This window comes from Tympanuchus pallidicinctus, unplaced genomic scaffold, assembly GCF_026119805.1.
Source record: "Tympanuchus pallidicinctus isolate F22 unplaced genomic scaffold, pur_lepc_1.0 scaffold8, whole genome shotgun sequence".
NCBI classification, from domain to species: Eukaryota; Metazoa; Chordata; class Aves; order Galliformes; family Phasianidae; genus Tympanuchus; species Tympanuchus pallidicinctus.
In genome coordinates, this window is record NW_026294802.1 from 49,004,966 (window position 1) to 49,021,519 (window position 16,554).

At 46.9% G+C, this 16,554-nt stretch overlaps 1 protein-coding gene across 1 annotated transcript in view; it reads left to right on the forward strand.

Annotated features, from left to right (window-relative positions):
• PAPPA (pappalysin 1) overlaps nt 1-16,554 on the forward strand; it is a 172,590-nt gene that overhangs the window by 148,568 nt on the left and 7,468 nt on the right. The window contains exons 20-21 of the mRNA XM_052669628.1: nt 4,651-4,722; nt 8,360-8,458. Coding sequence (XP_052525588.1) covers nt 4,651-4,722; nt 8,360-8,458 — 171 coding nt within the window. The remainder of the gene's footprint in view (nt 1-4,650; nt 4,723-8,359; nt 8,459-16,554) is intronic.

Sequence of the window (16,554 nt, forward strand, 5' to 3'; positions counted from 1 at the left end):
TGGAGTGATGCTGGATGGGGGGGTTTGGTAGCTGTGAGACATCCATCTTGTTCTGCTCCCCAGACAGGGGATGTCACCCACAGCGAGCCGTGCCTCGCAGGGAGCGTGCGCTGTGGGAAATGCTGCTGCCAGTGGGGACCCTGGAGAGATGGGGATTGCGATGCTTTGGGGGAAGGTCCCCATGGCCATATGCTATACATCATTCATAATATGTGTCTCTGTTTACGTTTGCTGACAGCTCGTTGTTGTGCCATGCGAGCGAAGCGACCAGCTGCTTGCATTTACAGGAGTCTTTGTTGGTCACAAAGTATTTCGGTGATACAGAGAAGCACTTTCTGTTACTTAACTTCAGGCACAAATAATGTGCAGATCAGTGCGGTATGAGCAGCAGATAAAGGTAGAACCAGTCTGTGGGACTTGCATTTGAGAGGACATGTGCAGATAAAACACAGGGAGAGCCAGCAAGAAAGAAACACATTTGTGTGTGGCTGCTCAAGCAACAGCTGTTATGGAGGCAAAGTGGGAAGAGGGAACCATCCCTCCTTTGGGAGTTATTTAGAGCAGAGCTGTGCAAATCACTTGATTTTTCGGTTCGCTGGAAGTTCTGTCAAATTAAAACATGAAAAAAATGTTTTCTCCTAACCAGAGAGATATTTTTGTTGTTGTGATTTTTGGTGAACCAAAAAATTGGAGGAAAACCATGTTGGGTTTGAACATAACGTAGTATTTAACTTCCAACTATTTTTGTGTCGTTTAAGAAAAATGAGTTTTTTTTATAGCTTTCTGCTTAAAAAAATTGAAATAAGCTTAGAAATCAAGTGTCTTCTCACAGGAACAAGAACCAAATGTCATCACATTGATGTGTTTTTTCGGAATTGGTTGAGGCTTTGAGTTGCTTTGCTTGGTCTGAAACTGATTGCTGAAATCAGTGCGAATTTGCAGTGTCTCCCAAATCGTTTTCAGCAGGAACAAAAAGCCACCTGCAATCTGCTGTGTGTCTGCTGTTCTGTGGCAGACTGCATTTGGGACAATCATTGCTCTTCCTGTGATTTCCCATTTGCTGCATGTATGCAAGGGGCAGCGAGCTGTTGAAGACACCTATAGATAGAGCTGCCAAGGCTGACTACAAGGCAGTGAAGAGAAAAAAGTGAAGTGCCTCAGAAAGACAGCTTGACAGCTCTTTCCCAGTGAGTGCCGATACCTAATTTCCTAGATTGTCTGAATTTGGATGCTTGCCTTTCTGCCAAATACTGTCTCAACACGTGTGATAGCCTTAAATGGGTTGGCTGGCAGTGGGGCTTAGTGAGTAGGGACACTGCCCCAGTGGTGGCAATGTGTTTCGCTCTATCCTTGCACCTGAACACCACTGTTCCTGAGACTTTGGGTGCTCAGAAAGATATAAAAAATGATGTGAGCAACCAGCATCTGTTCTCCTTCAGGTAGAGTTTGCAGTTTTCCTCCTTTCTTCCCTTCCAAAGAGTGTCAAGCTTGTTTTGCAGACTGGGAAACTGAGTCGCAGCTTAGGGCAGTGAGGGGGCTGAGCCCCAGAAGTGTGGGAGCTGCCACCCATCTGCAGCCCTGGGAGGCCACAGCCACGAGCCACATCTCCCTGCCCTGTCAGCAGCACCGATCCCCTCACCAGCCCTCATGGTTAATTGCCGTGCTCATTTCGTGCCTGAAGAGAGGGTTTGCTGAGACCGGTAGGTGCCAGTCCTCATGCTTGGGCTCCAGGGGACACTTGACCCATCTAAGGTGGAGGAGAGCTCCCCAGGGCCTCTCCTGGGGAAAGCTAATCCCCTCTGTGGGCCACAAATGGTTGACATCATTGTGTTAGTCCCACAATGGGGAGGGAAGCGCCGTGACCAGAGGCGCTAGGTCTTCCCTCACAAGGAGAAAATGACAGCTTGATTTGCTTTCTTGGCTCTTTGTTACCTACTGTGGGAGCGCATCCCGGCTTCCTCTCTGTTCACAGCAGATGGAGTCACAGCCACCAAACCGCAGCTGGAGCTGAATGGCATTTCTGGAATGGGGACAGACCAGGCGGGAGGGCAGCTGTGCTGCAGGAGCTGATGCACCAGGGCAGCGGGGCCATCAGGCAGCCATGTGTCACCACAGTGACCCAGGGAGGGGTGAGGCCGTGCTACATGGGCTTCCTCAGCACCGCCTGGCATGTGAGGCCTTCCCTTCTGCGTGCGCCGATGCCATCTTGGTACAGTGCTGCCTGCACCCCTCCTTCCTTTCCATTCACCTCATTGCCCCACATTGCACTCTTGCACCTCTGGACTCTTGGCACCACAAGAATCTTCTCTCATTCCTCAAATTCCTCAAATTTCCAGCCCAGATTATCCCTTTTCCCGCTCCCCCTCAGCCCAGCAGCAAGCTGAGGGCACAGACAGGACTTGTGGTGTAAATCTGGGTTTGGCAAACCAGCAGGGGGACACAGAATTGTAATCGAGGGCCTTTCCCAGCTGTACCCTGCTTCCAGCTCAGTGGATGTCAGCAGGATTGAACTTAGTTGGAGCAGCTCTAATAGTCCCTGCTAGTAATGAGTCATCTGAAGAGAAGGCAAAGTAACTGGGATTAAGCCATTGGCACACTATGCAGGACTGTCCATCTGAATCCTTTTGGCATATCCTGGCTGCTGCGGAGAGAAGAGCTGAGTGGTGTTTGTGAAGAAAAGCTCTGGTTATCTGCTTGGACCCAGCCTTTCCTAGCTGCCGTATGAGTGTCCCACTGACCCAGTGATGGTTGTCACACAAGGTCAGCTGGCTCTCTTGTGCTACAGCCTGAGGCTGCACACCCTTTCCTGGAGGTTGGCCAGCCAAAAGTTGTTCTAGCCACTGGGATTCAAGGCAGCCTTGAGCGAGAGCAGAGATCTGTGCTTGAGGAGACTTCACCTCCCATCTCTAAGGGAACGACAAAATTCAGTAGCTGCTGGATTTTTAAAACTGGGAGGGCCTGGAAAGTAGTGCATTTTCTGCAAGGGTTTGGTCTCGCTTGGAAACCTCCTTTCTTAAGAGCCTATTGCAGGGCTGTTTGGCTCCTTTTGATAGCTCCACATGCTTGCACACATCAAGGGGTTGTGTAGATGTTGATGCTTCTTACCAGGAATGTGAGGTGCTGAATGGAAGTGCACATTTTCTCATTGGCTGGCCTCAGATACGGAGGCATATGGCTGAGTTTTTGTTTCAAAGGCTCTTGAAGGGCTTCCCCCTCCCAACCTGTTGACTGGTCTTGTTTATTTTGAAACCTGGAAAAGTTTCTTTTCCTTTCCCTCCGAAGTGCAATAAACACAAGAGTGGGGAAAACAAAACAAAACAAAAACAAACAAAAAACCCCCAAACAAACAAAAGACCCCAAACTCTGACCATTTGTGGCAGGCAGCAGGCTGGAAATCTCCAGCTGCCTGTCTGGAGCGCATTGGGGGAGCGTCTGACACCGCAGGGCCCCCGCACCTTGCAGCCTCCCTGCCTTGCCCCGCTCACACAGACGGGCCCTGTTGTGAGGCAGGTGGGGCAAGCTGGGCTTGACTAATAGTGGAAAATCCGAGAGCATCGGAAAGATAAACAGCCCCAGTCAGATAGTATAAAAGTCCTTTTTCTAGCACACGCCAGGTAAGCCTCGAATGACAGAAACTGTAAAAACATGCTGAGGTTCCCCTGCAGATGGATTAAATTAGGCCTTGGATAAACAGGGGGAGGGATGGCTTGTACGTCAGGTCTTCCCAAATGTTAATCCCTTCCTTCCCCAGGACTCCGTCCAACCCCAGCCCCTGTCCTTTGATGAGTACCCACGTACTCATGTTGGCCATTGTTTCATCTGTGGAAGGTAACCCCAAATGATCCTCATCCTGGTGAATGTTGTGGTGTATGGATGGTTGTCCCATCACCCGGACCTCCATGGTACTGACCTGCCACCGCCGCTGACTGGCCAAGCCTCTTATTCTTTAAAATCTAGGTTTCGGTATCTACAGGCAAACAATGAGTGTCCATGTTGTGTCTTTGAGTGGGCTGGTGTTTCATTTTTCTCCAAAACTAAGCAGTTCAACTTTTTTCTTACAGAAAACCTATAAATGTAGTCAGTACCAAAATTATTATTAAGCTCATACAGTGTAACAGATGATGCTGTCCTTTCTGAGTATTATTTTGAAGGTGTGTGGTGGGAGGTGCTTCTATTTAAGATCTAAAGGATGGTGAGAAAATGTTTCTGAAAGTCCACCTTTAGCTGTTTGCATCTTCAGGAAGCACAGATATGACAGGTAGCAAAACAGAGCAACGCTTTGCAGCACCAAAGAAATCCTTAAGTGAATTCCTAAAATGCCTCCCCACTTCCCATGATCTCGACAGTGGACCCCTTCCTTTGCCTTTTTTCTGCCACGTTCCCCCACCTTGAGTGAAATATTGGACATGACATTTTTGGGAAAATGTTAAATATTATTTTACTCTCAAATGTTCTGTTATTGCAAGTGTCAAGTCCAACACTTCTTGTAAATACCTGGAGGAGAGCCAGGTCCTGAGAGCACAAGAGGTGTTAGGGAACTAAACTTCATTGCTTAAGTACAGTAGGGCCGTAGGAGCCAGCACACCGACTTTCCATACACTGATTTCCTTGTCTTGACTTGATGTTTGTTTTTTCTCTTCTCTCCTCCAGAGCGTTGTCTGCACAGCGGGACTCAAGTGGTACCCTCACCCTTCCCTGATTCATTGTGTCAAAGGCTGTGAGGTGAGCATTTGCGTTCGCTCAGGTGGGCCGTGCTTACTCTCCTGCATGTTATGGTAACAGTCACTGCAGCCATATGGGCTGGAAATGTTTTTCCAGTGGTGCAAACAGGCTTTTGCCCTGGATGTCCTGTCAATTAAACAGAGATCTGCACCAGTTCTAACACTCAGTGGTGAAACTGGTGGTTTTTCTAGAGCAGATGGTTGGGTGACTCTTGCATGAGCAAAATGATCAAACGACTCGATATAATTGGCCGACCTTTGGAATTTCCCAGGATGTGGGACTTTCTGGAAGACTGCAAGAAGCTTCAGTTATTTTACTTGTTTCTGACATCTTACTGGAGGACCAATTCTTTCTGAGGCCAGCTAGACTTTGAAACTGTGATGTGGAGATTAAGAAAGCCAGAGGAAGGAATGATGCCATTTGCTGGACAGCACAGCTGAACAGTGAACAAATCGTGCTCACTGTCCTCTGTCTTATTTGCAATAAGCAATTATTTTGAAGAGTGATGTTTCTGTTGGCAACAATCTTTGTGAAGTCTGAGAACTCTTAAAATACTGCCAGTGCACAAGCAGCACTGGATCACAGTGGTCACACAGTTTCCATCATGCCAGCACTTGAGTGTCTCACCAGGACTGACATGAAGAAGCCTTGTGGCATCACTGTGAGGCCGGGCAGCTTCATGCCCATTTTGGAAATGGAATAACTCACAGGCAGAAGCTTTGGCTGCGTGGACGTGCTCTGGAAGAGCTGTCTCTCCAACCCAGATCCCCCGACTTTCTGCAGCACCATCTGCACTCTTGGCACTCAGTAACCCAATTTTACAAGCGCACTGAAGTTATTTGTCCGGAGTGGTAGACCATGGCACAGAGCTGCTAAATCTGAGACAAAACACAAGGCCACACTGCTGTGCAGCACGATTTCTCTTGAAGTGAAAGACAGGTTTCCTTCGCATACAAATGTTGAGCCCAAGAGGGTAATAACTCTCCAACAATGTAATACTTTCTGTCTAGTTGTTCCCTAAATGAAAAGCATTCTGCTGTCAGTGCTTTGAATGTCATAAGCCATCTCACGCATTGCATTCATGCAGGCTGGCTATGTGCCCCTATTCTCCAAAGAGAGCTAAAATAACATCCAGTGGCCATTAAGAAATGCCATTCAGGTGCTGATGCACCATCGGGTATCCATTCTCCTGCTGTTTAAGGATAGTTGTTACTGACGCAAACTTTGCAGTGATGTAATAATTTACCAGCAGCCATTATTACTGACACGCTTTTTCTCGGCGTTTTCTTTCCTTCCATCCTTGTTAATTGCCAGATCTCTCCACATCAATAGAAACTTCCTTCTTTTCATCATTCATTCAGCAGTGTCACTGCATCGCAATCTGTCATCGTGGGAGGCTTTGCCCAGACAATTGATAATGGCCTCTAGCATCATTTTCCAGGATCCAAGAATGGGCCAGAGCTTGTTCTCTGGCAGTAAGATTTCAGAAGAAATGGCGTCTTCACCAAACCTTTCTTCATGACTATGGAAACAGGAAATAATAAGTCAATAATACTGGGCCATTAGGCTGATACAATCCCTAATGTATTAATATCCTTAGCATTAGGGAGGGTTCCCTGAATAGCAGGCTATAAGCAGGGCATTATTTCACTCTTGACACTCAGAGCAGTAACCCAGACTGCTGCAATGTGATTTTTTGTCGCTCCCTAGTGGCTGGAATAGAGGTTTATGAATCAGCCACGTACCTGGAGGCAGCTAACTTGGATGTTTTCATGAAAGCTAGTCTTCCCACCCCCTATCTGTATAGTCAGTGGAGAAAACAAAGTTCCTCCAAAAATGTGGGAGCACTAAGATATGCATGGAGACCTCTACAGACTTCGGCACCCAGTCCTCCAAGGCTTCTCAATTGAGGATTTGGGTACCAAATCAGAATAGATGTTGTTTGTCCCATTGTTTTCCTCCATAAGATGATCTTGCTTCCTTGCGTGCCAGTGCAAGTAAAAAGCAAATTCTTCTACAAGTTCTTGTTAGTAATTTTTCAGTGTTCATAGATACAGACGCAGGCATAGGAAATTGAAACAAAGCCTTTCTTACCGAGCAGGCACAGCCAGGCAATACAAGGGAAGCACAGAGAAGCCTATCAAGATGTCTCATTAGGCTGAACAAAGTTCGTTTTTAGTATGACCAGATTGGCATTAAAATCTCTCCATCGATTTATGAATCTTTTCCATGCAACTCATTTATATTATATTAATGAAATTGGAATGGCTTTTTCAAGTCAAGGCCTTTGTCTGTATAAGTAAGCCAATCTCTGTGGAAGTCAGTGGAGTTCAGCCAGTCCGAAGGGGTTGGAATCTCACTCTGTAATTCTGCATTCCTTATTGGCATTTGCAGTATTTGCTTGTAACTAAAGCAGTGATGCTCAATTAGTCACTTCATGGGAGTCCTGCTCTCATCCAGCATTGCCATTATGGCCTGGAATTCATATACCCTGATAGAAATATGTAAACTTGCAAAACAGCAGCAGTAAAAGCATGCATCTTCACCAGTCCACAGAGTCTGTCTCAATATGGATGGCCATGGACTTTCAGGTATGCTCTCACTGCTGCTTCCTTAGGTCTCTATCATCAGGAACATTTGGGTACTGCAGCTGCTGTGAAATCCTCCCCACCCACTCTGCAGAGATGACTTCTTGTAGGAAACTCCCTGGTGTGATTTTCTCAGTGCAGAGCAAATGAATTTTCCAAAGAGCAAATAAAATGGGAATGGCCCCATGAGCCCGTGAGTGTAAGAAGTACTATGGAGGTATGACTGTGCTCTGTGCTTAGCATCCCTTTGTCTGAGCTTTCAGAGCTGCCTGGGTTCCTTGCACCTGGCACAGCCACTTCTTAGCATCAGGCACGCTTTGGATTTCCAAGAAAGATCCAGACCTCAAGCCTTTTCTTCAGAATGGTGATTATTATTCAGGTGCTGTGCAGCGCAGAGACCACATTTTCTTTTTCAAGGTGATTTATGAATTTTGCTTAATAGCTCTCCTCAGCGTCCCTCTGAATAATTTCCATTATCCCAGCTCTGAGCAGTGGAGTGGAGGAAGATTAGGTGTCATGGCCAAGATCAGACACAGTAAGTGCTAACTGGGGAACGAGTGCGTGTGGACCCCGTACTTAACTCAGACCACTTCCACTTCTCCTTGAGATGTGCTTTATACCCTCCTTGCTGACACTTGTTGCATAGTTAGGAGAGCTGTGGTTGAAAGTGCAACTATTAAAAGCATGCCAGTTTTGTTGCTATGCATTACCTTCTTCTTATCCCACATAGTTTCGGAAGGTTAGCTTAAAATTGTGAAAAGGTGACACAATTTTAGATGCCTTGATGCTGTCTCTGGGCCTAGTCGAATTAATATTCCTGAAGCATCGTCTTATGTGGGATGTGAAAAGCCAACACGGGCTCTTGTGTCCTTCCCTTTTCTGTCTGCTTTGAAGAGAGAGGGGAATAATCATCTCTTGCTTTTCAGGGCAGTTGGTAATGTTATAAACTACATGGCTTTTTCAAGGCTTCATCTTCTCCTTCTGATAACTGATAACTGTTACTGTTAATCCATGCCCTTGTCCTTAGTCTCTGCTCTTTTATTTTCCAGCCTTTCATGGGAGACAACTACTGTGATTCCATCAACAATCGAGCCTTCTGCAACTATGATGGTGGGGACTGCTGTGCCTCAACAGTCAAGACCAAAAAGGTAGGGATGTCCCTTCCTGTTTTCTTTGGGAATTCCTCGGGGAGAGTTGTTTTGTGTCCAGGGAGATTTTATTTTGTCTAGAAGAGGGGATCCAAGGTCCTCAGAAAAACCTTGAGTCTATGCATCATGTCACTATGGATGCTCGGTTCTTCTTGGTCCATTTTGCAGTTCTTTCTTGATAGGCATGTGCATTTCTCATCACATCCTGCCTTATACCTGCACAAGACATGTCCAGTTTCAGGCCATCATTCATTCTTGTTGTAAATGAACCCTTACTGATCTGTAGGCAAAGACTGTCTCCCTCCAGAGTGCTGGGGCATGTTCATCAGAAAAGCAGTTGGTCATGCATTTTGCATGTGGTGCTCAGGAGATCTTCCATCAAGCACTCTGAGAAGGGTGTATTTCCCTGTCCTGATATCCGCCCTCAGTGCTCAAAAGGGAAACTGAAAGTTAGGATTCATGAGGAGAAGAGCAGAGAGCAAAACAAATGCATCAGTAGGTCTGAACTTTGACCCATTCGCACAGTGTGTATTTGAATGATGGGATGCATTCCCATAGAGCATTATTAACACCAAAATATATTTGAATTCAGAACAAGAATAGGCACATTCATGGACGTTTAGCCCATCAGTGGCTATTAATCACAGTGATCTGGATGCAGTTTCTGGCACAGGAATATCAGAAACATGGACTGCTTGAGCAAGGGAAGGATCCCTCTATACATCCCCATATTTTAATGCTTTTTTTAATACTCATTTCTGGCCAGTGTTGCAGAGACAGCAGAGTGATGAAGCTTGTGGTTTGAAGCACTACGACATTTCATATATTTCTAACCGTGATAGATTTTGAACTTTTTTTTTCCCAAAGAAAGGAAAGAAAATCATAGCCTCTGGCATGTAAAATTTTTACCTTGTCTTGAGGATTTGAGCGTAGATCAGACTGAAGAAAATCCAGCTATGTTAAGTATCTGATGCACATTAATAAATTTGAAAGCTTCAGAGTAGACAGGGAAAGTGTGGATTTAGTGTATGAGATGATGCAATTTACCAGACTGAGGAAAAAGCTTCTCTACGTACAGCAGCTGAGGGACTGAAGTCCTCTTTGTAGGGAGCAGTCCTTTCGAAGGCAGCTGCTGCTGGAGGTTTCTTTTCCTTGGCTCAGTCAAAACTTCATGGCAGTGCAGTGCTGTGACTGCCTCTGGCCCACTTGGGAATGCTGAGGGATGTGTTTTGTCACATAGAAGGGGTTATTTTCCTCGCTATCCGGGAGCTAGGGGAAGAGGTAGTTTTCCTAACCTCAAGAGGCACATTAGGACCAGCAAGGATGTAGTCAGGAGAGGACTGACCCAAACCAGCCCCACTGGGACAGGAATGAAGGGTACAACATCCTACTGGGGCAGAAACGGGACTGGGGCATGGAGAGCGTGGGGCTGAACTGTGGGGAGGGTTAGGAGTAAGATTTGGGAGCAGAATTTATTGCTTCCCCAAGCCTTGCCTCTCTCCCTAAACCCACCAATGAACTGGGAAGTGAGAAATCTGCCTTCTCCTTGGACCTTGGCAGGTCAAAACCAAGTCCCAGTTTATTACATTTATCGGGTGAAGAGGGGATAACAGCCCTGCAAGGTAGGCTGGGACACCTGCGGCAGTGGCGGCGCGGCCCTGTGAGTTATTTTCCTGTCTGAGGTCTTTGACTGGAGAGCAGATTTTGGGCAAGGCTGTTCAGACACAGGCCTGCCTTTGAAGAGCTTTATGAGTAGAGCGTTACAGGAGATATTCCAAGGGGAAAAACAATGAAAGGTGTGAGAAAAGGGAGCTGAATAAAAATACTCCGCATACCAACTTCTTCCAGCACAATTTGCCACCTACTTAAGCAGGCACAGTTTTAAAATACACATTGGGTGTAAAAGCCAAAAACCTGGAGGAGACATAGGGAGGGGTGAGTCCAGCTCTGCTAATTCCAATACCAGATGAGGATGTATTTTCATACAGTTGTAGAAGGAGCGAGACACATGCAAGTGCCTGCTTTGCTCCTTTTCTTTCAGGGTTACAGACTATGTGGCAGATGTGTCAGTCTTTCAAAGCCCCTGCTAGTTTACCCATAAATGTCTAACATTTATGCAACACCTGTTTTTCTCCCAAAATGTCATAGGACATTTTACAAGCTTTAGATTTATCATCTTTTTGCCGTCGCAGCCATTGCTGAGGTGACACATGGTTCACATTTAACAGAACATAGCAACTCCGCACGTTATTTTAGGAAAGGGCTGAAGATTAGCATTGCATCATGTGAAGATTCAGGAGCTAACAGGCAAGTAAGAGCTGACTTCAGATCTTTAATGTCCGCAAACTGTCAAGACTTAAGTTTCACTGCATTCCCACTCCCCTCCCAAAAACACTTTCAGCTGCACACAGTGCTGTGAACTGGGTTGCCTGAAAAACAAAACAAAGATTCAACCCACATTCACTTTGATCCACAGTCCTCTTACTTAATGTCTGATTCTGCACACTCCTGTTTTATTAGCCTGAAAAAACGCAGGAGGCTTCCATGTGCCATTCCATTGGGGCACGTTTTTGCTTTGCATTTGAGCATTAGCAGCAAATGACCTTGTGCATTTCTGCAGAGAGAGGGGAGCAGGGTGGTGTGGCTTATCTAGCCAACCACCGACTAATCAGTGCTGCTGCTTAGATAGGAAATAATGAGTATTTGCCCTGCGCTACTCACAATCAGTCCAGGGAGCTTAAAAGAAATCATTAAAGGCTTCTTTTGAATGCTGCAAATGGCAACAAATAAATTCAGTCATATTCTGGGCATGAATTTGAGGCAACGGCCATCAGCAAGCAGGAAAAAGAGACACTCATCAGCTTAATTATTTGTTCTGTGCTAATTGATCAGCGTGCCCTGCAGAGGAAGGGAAGCTGAGGCTGTGCAGTGGCACCCAGGGCAGCAGGGACAGCCGTCTGCAGGGCACAGGGAGCAGCAGGGAGGCACTGGCAGTGGATGTGGCTGCACAGCTTGCCCTGTGCATGACCCAGGAGCAGCTTGGGGAGACAGGAAGGCCATTGCCAGCCAACTTCCAAGAGAGAGGAGGCTTCTGTTGTGTATCTGGAGGGGATAAAGTCTTCTGTGAAGGACAAAACAAAAGCCCGTCTCCTTTTCATCTTCCTCTCCTCCTGACCCAGCACAGGTTGCCAGCTCCCTTCCGCCTGGCTGCTCCAGGAAGCTGCTTCTTGCTTTGTGTCCTGCCGCAGATAAAAGAAGATATTATTTTTTAAAGCATTAAATATTTGACAGCGCTTGAAGTGGGGAAAATAAATAACCTGGGCATAGCTGGCTGCCCTGAGCTGGCAGCAGCTGCATGGAGCTCCTGGGGCGTGAGATGTGCCAGGGAGAGCCGATGGCTCTTTCTTTCCGATTAGTTTCAGGAAATCTTCTCTCCAGTCACTGCTCCCCTTCACTTCTCTTTCCCTTCTCTTCTACAAATTTTCCCAGTGCAGGGCTGTCTAGAAAGGCCTCACAGAAATCAGAAACGTTTTTCTCCAGGCTGCTTGCGTACTTTGTTCCAGTCTCAAATAGCAGATTTTTGCACTGAAGTCCCTGCAGTCTGATCTCTGCAAATTTAAGCGTGGGGAATTTTGCTGCTCTAAATTTACCCCAACCTAAGCCATTTGAAAGGGCAAACTCATCTGTCTTTCCTCTGTGCCTTTCCTTTTCATCACATAAGGGGTAGAACTACAGCCCCCGTGAGAAAAACCCATGTCATTCAGTTATCTCTCAGATTTTCCCTCAACCCCTTTGCCCCAGAGCCCTGAGAAAAGAAAAAGGAGAATCAACCTGGCAAAAACTCCCATCTCAAATGCTGCCCCTTCAGCCTCTTGACATTGCTGTCCAACACCTTGGAGAGGAAAACCAGCAAGTGCCTTGGCGGAAAACAAATGAGGACTTGCGGTAGATAGAGAACCGCGTGGGATTCGTCCAAAGCTTTGCTTATCTACGAGATATGCAACTTATCAAAACCTCTTCAGAGACTTTATGGCCAAGAATTCAAGGCCTAAAGAAAGGAGCTTTGAACTGAAGGGCTGCTGCTGGCTCCAGGAGGGATTTCCCAAGACTGTCCCTGTCTCCCTAGGAAGGGGGGTCTGCCCCCTCCCACCCCTGAGAAAACAGAAATAGTCATTTCTTGGGATTTTGGAAAAATAAGAGCCATCTCTCTGCTCTCTCCACTGCACAGACCTGTCCTGGGGAATCACAGGCCTTGTTCCTTTTGCAGAACATGATTTTGAGGCAGCGTGCACAATTAGCAGCCTAATGACCACCCCAGCCGAGGAAATTTTGCTTATCCAGAAGAATCGATGGCTGTGACACGGTGCTGCTCCCAACAGCTTAGAACTCCCCAGCCGGGTGTGTTTGTCAGCTCTGTAATTAGCTGGCGAGATACAATGAATGGCGGGTGAGCACGGAGGAAGGCCAGACACAATGAGGAGCGTTGCTTCATGCCCCTGGAAGCGGCTCGGCGCTGCTGCGTGCTTTGAGCACACTGCTTCACCCAGGCCTTTGGGTGAACTCACTTCCCCAGGAGCTTTTGATCGCAGTGTGAGTGGCTCACTGCTTGCCATGAGAGGAGCTTCCAGTCATGGTTGGTTGGGATGGGAGCTTATTTTGGGGCTCAGAGCCGGTTTCATAATCATTCGGGGAGGCTTTCCAGGCGGCGATAAATTAAAAGCAGGGATGGTAGTAGCACATGTTGCCTATCCTGAGAGAACATTCTTGGCTTCAAGGGACGTGGGGCTTCCCACAACATACAGCGTTCCCAGGGGAAGTGCTCGTGGAGGGTGTTTGCTTTGCTATCCGACCTCACTTCATTAGCAAGTGTTACAAAAACCAGCGAACAAACCTTCTCTGCTCCACCGCCAGCTATTTGGCCTCTGGGTGGTCTGGCTGCTATTAAATCTTCGGTGATTATTTAGACTAATTACATTCATGTTTGCACAATCAGTAGCGCAAGGGTAGGAAGCACAGCTGATGGCTGAGCAGCTGAGCTCCGTGTGGTTTGGCACGAGGGCTCCTTTGCTTAGCTCAGCCCCGTGAGTGCAGGAGCTTGGTGAGGATGTGGGCGTTCGGCACCCAGCACCCTGTGCCACCAGAGCTTTCGCAAGCATCTCAGCTGGCTTTGAGCCATTCTGGGTTCATCGATGGGGCTGCGTCTGGTTGGGACCCAGTGGACATTGATGAGGGTCGTTTGGGCTTAGGTGAGCTGTGTCTTATTACGTAGGGCTTGCTGGCTTTGATGAGGAAAAGCCCAGTTTAAAGAGGTGCAAATGAGAGAAATTCAGTATGTTCCTTACAAGCTTCATCTTCACCCTTCCCAGACCCCCTCGAGAGGTGCCCTAGGTGTGACCCTGCATACCAGCCCCCAGAGCTAGAAGGGAGCTCTTTTTTTTTTCTTTTTTTGCTCCATAATCTCCAAACAGCCCTTGTGACCTAAATGACAAAAAACACTGGGGAGAACGTTACAAGATGCATTTTTGTCCTGCAAGGGCTTTCACAGGGAGCATTCTCCCCCGCATTCAAGCTGTGAGGGTCTCAGGGCCATGGCACTCAGCACCACCTGCCACGCTTATCTCAGTGCCGCGTTCACTGCAGAGGCTCCGTGTGCAGCGAGGCCTTCATAGCTCCCATTCATCTCGCCTGGGAAATTTTGCAAACACTTCAGAGCTGAAGTCTAACAACAAGTTATTTCCCAACACTTTCCATGCCTCCTCCCCTGTTTCCCCCTGCCTCCAGCCCAGAGCCAATGCTGCCCACCCTGAATGGGAGGTGGAGCTGGGTCAGTATGATATGAATGTGTGCTAGGGCTAAGCTGTGCCCCTCTGCAGAAGTGTTTCCCACCCTTCCTTGTACCTGTTGGCTGTTTCTTCTGTCAATGTTCCCACACTGGACTTTCTCAGCAGGAATCTATCTTGGGATATTACCAGCCTCTTTAGATAGGATTTATGGCTCTTGACTCATTTCATGACCTGGGTCCCATTTCTGCACTGCTATGTTTCATGGTTGTCTTTGCACCCAAAGTCTGGAACGTGGCATCAAGGGCAAATGCAACCCTGCTTCCAAAGGCTTTGCAAGTTTTGGCCGTGGTTTCATCACTTTGCCTGGGAGAGGATACTTAGGGCTCCTATGCCTTCATAGAGGACACAAGTATCACCTCCAGGAGAAGTGCATGTGTAGGGGGAGCGTGTAGGTGTGCAGAGCTGTGTTCTTCACTTCTGTCTTTCTCAGATTATTTTAGGTAGCCTGTGGAGACAGCATCCTGCAGTACTTCATCCAGTAATAAGCCAGGCCCTAAGTTTGAATTTCAGCTTTTCTTCCACGCTCTCATAGGTATTAGCCAGGTTTCCTATGTGGGAAGAGATAGGGGAAGACAGGACTTGGCAGGTGGAAGGAAGAGGAGACAGTTCTGTAATACTGCTTTACAACGGATATATCTCAGAATTTCTGTGCAAATCGTACATGTTGTCAATGAGTTGGGCTTTCCCCAGTCTATTAAAAAAGAAAGGCAGCAATTCATCTTGGAGGCAGTGTATCTGGGCTCCACACCTAAACAGGCCATCATTCAGAAAAATGCTCAGTGCTTATTATTTGTAGCACATCCAGCAGTTTTGTTCATGGATCTGTGCTCCACAGGGCTGTCACAGAACAAGCCCAAGACAAAAGACAGTTCTTGTTCTAAGGCGTTTTATGGTTTCTCTGTGCTGGGCACTTCTGACAGTCCCAGTAGATGCTGTGTGTGGGTTTGATTCCCTAAATACCTCTGGAAATCAGGTCCTTGAGGAAATCAAATGTTTAATTGTTGTAGATGATATTTAAAGTGGAAATCCCACATCACTGTTTAATGTTTGGCAAATTTTATCCTGTCTAATTTGACTGTGGATGTGCTCACTACCCATAAAAATCTTTGCCTTTTCACATAATAGAAAACTGATCTGTGGAGCTCATTGCCATAGACAAAACTATTCATCTCTCTGGACAATAGCACTGTAAAAATTAAACTGCATACAAAATCTGTAAAGGTCATAAAGTGAATGAGGCTAATCTGATCAGTAAGAAACCTCTTCCAGTCAGGCTCCCCACTGCTTCGACTGCTGCTGGGCTGTGCAGCTCTGCTTTTGGGCCCTTGGCAGTGCCCCAGAGGGATGGCTTCTGTTTCTTCTGTCTGTGACCGCTGAGGGGAGACCAGAGGGTTTTCAGAGGACAGCACATGGGAAGGCACTTCCTTAGTGACTCCTTCCCAGATATTTGCTGCAGTGGAGTAACAGTCTGTTCTCTTACGTGGAGCTTTTGTTCAGGTAGGGAGGAGAGGGGATGCAGGAGGTAGAGAACTCCAACGCAACACCAAACTCATGGCGATTTGGGTTCCTCAGGTCACAGTTTCAGCACAGCCCACAGAGTTAGGGGAGTGAGAGCCAGCAGTTTGGAGATACGGTCATGCAGGGCTTTCACTCTTGGCTCTTGTTCCTCCAAGTGAAATGTTGGCATTTATGGGATGTCTGTGCCAGTGAGAGATGCTGCAGTCCTGCTTATGCGTGGAGAGAAGCAGAGACAAAGAGCAATTAGATGATCATGGCTAATTTCAGCCACTTTACTGAAATGCCTTGTTTGCTGTTCCTGTGTTCAGTGCAAAATGTGTATCCATCTTCTCTATGAGCCTCTTTCTCCACTGAATGCAGGGACACTGAATTGCTTTTGTTAGGCTGTTAGAGACAAACGTGAATCTAGGCCAGGGAGAGGAAGAAGTTTGATCAAGACAAATGAAAGAACCAGGAGCCCAGATCTCGCCTCCAACCAGTAGCTCTGTTGTACAACAGGAAGGATTTTTTAAGTCAAAATCATTGCCAAATCCAGGCTGAACTGAATGATTCAGGATAAAAAATAAAAGTAAGGGAAAACTCCAGACATATCTACATGTTTTGTTTGAGCATTTTCTAAGTGAACTAAGCTTTCATTCCAAGACATAAATTTTGCTCTGAATAGCCTTTTTTATTTTCATGTCTTGTAAGGAAAGGTCGAACCTGAACTGCAGCAGATAATCTAAACCAAAATGT